General features: G+C 45.8%; 1 protein-coding gene across 1 annotated transcript in view; it reads left to right on the top strand.

Moving 5' to 3' along the window:
- Positions 1 to 1,297, top strand: part of T265_14657 (hypothetical protein) — a gene marked incomplete at both ends in the record, with an annotated part of 81,444 nt that overhangs the window by 39,502 nt on the left and 40,645 nt on the right. The window contains 1 exon segment of the mRNA XM_009174653.1: positions 901 to 1,293. Coding sequence (XP_009172917.1) covers positions 901 to 1,293 — 393 coding nt within the window.

Genomic DNA, 1,297 nt, shown 5'->3' with positions numbered 1-1,297 from the left:
CTACAATATATGGCTGCCAACCGATGTCAGTGGCGTTCTTGTTTTCAGTTTCTATCCAGATTGCCTGAGTGAATGTCTGGAGGTGTAGTCACCTTGGAACGATTGTGGTAAGCTGGCTCTAATTCCCTTCCCGACCACCTTTATTCTTTTCTCCACAATATGGCTTTCAAATAAATCATGGTTGTGTGGCAGCGAAGTATCAGTGTTGAACACTGATGTCATGCGGATGATCGGCTTCGGAGTATATATATAAGGAAGACAGACGTGAGAGCTTCCTGCAGCGAAGAGCGAAACAAACACTTGGGGCTTACGGACTCAATTTGATCGAACTTGTAGAGCGTATGAGAGGAATACGGACCCTCAAAGGACAATGTAATCTTGAATCGAATGTGTGGTTGTGTTAGGGCGTGGGTGTAAGGAATGACCGAAATCGGTTTTCGGGGAAATTTCTTCACTATTTTGATTCGTTTCGTTCGCCAGTTTCCAAGCGGTCTGAGTAGAAATGCTAAGATTAAAGATGCAGTCGACAATTTGCCCAAAAGCCGTTTATGTTTGCATCTGAAACTCCTGTAAGTGATCAAAAGTAACCAAAGCCTAATATCCCAGTGTTACTTACTGTTACCGTCATGTTGTGTAATTTTTTCAGAAATGTTTAGTCTGTATGATGAGTCTGATGGTCTGTATCAGTCTCTCTGTGTGTTGCAGGTAGGTAGACCCACCAAGTCACCGATCTTTCTCTCAGCAATTTCCTTCCCATGTGGAGGAATTTGGAATTTCACATCTTGGGACTATGATACGACCTCCTTTTTCACGCGATTTATTGCAAACTGGTGTAACCGTCTGTTCATCTAATCCTCTCTAAGTGTGTACCTCCTTCCGTTGTATCCACCATTTTTTCAGCCTTCTAGAGCAGCTCCCGTCAAAACAGCTATCAAGCACACCGACCATTCGGTGCAGTCGGATGACCGTGCCTCTTTGGATTCCACGTGGGATCAAACGTCATTATCCGACAGGGATGCTGGAATGTCAGACAACTCTCAGTTCTCTTATTCGGTCACCGAAGAACAGGAGCAGAGACGACCCAACCCACCGAAGCTATCAGCATCCTGCATCCTCCTACCCATAAAAGGCTTATTTTGGGTTCAAGAAGACTTACCACCTGACTTCCCCGAATGGTCGCCTATGGGATCTGTCTCACATGCGGCACGCCGAAAGCCCGCTAATCCCGTACCTGCCGTCACACGGGATTATATGGATCCGTCAAAGTCTGGAATATCCCGTTCTGACAGCTCTGTGA

The sequence above is a fragment of the Opisthorchis viverrini genome (assembly GCF_000715545.1).
Source record: "Opisthorchis viverrini unplaced genomic scaffold opera_v5_232, whole genome shotgun sequence".
Taxonomy (NCBI): domain Eukaryota; kingdom Metazoa; phylum Platyhelminthes; class Trematoda; order Opisthorchiida; family Opisthorchiidae; genus Opisthorchis; species Opisthorchis viverrini.
This window is presented reverse-complemented; position numbering and strand designations above follow the sequence as displayed.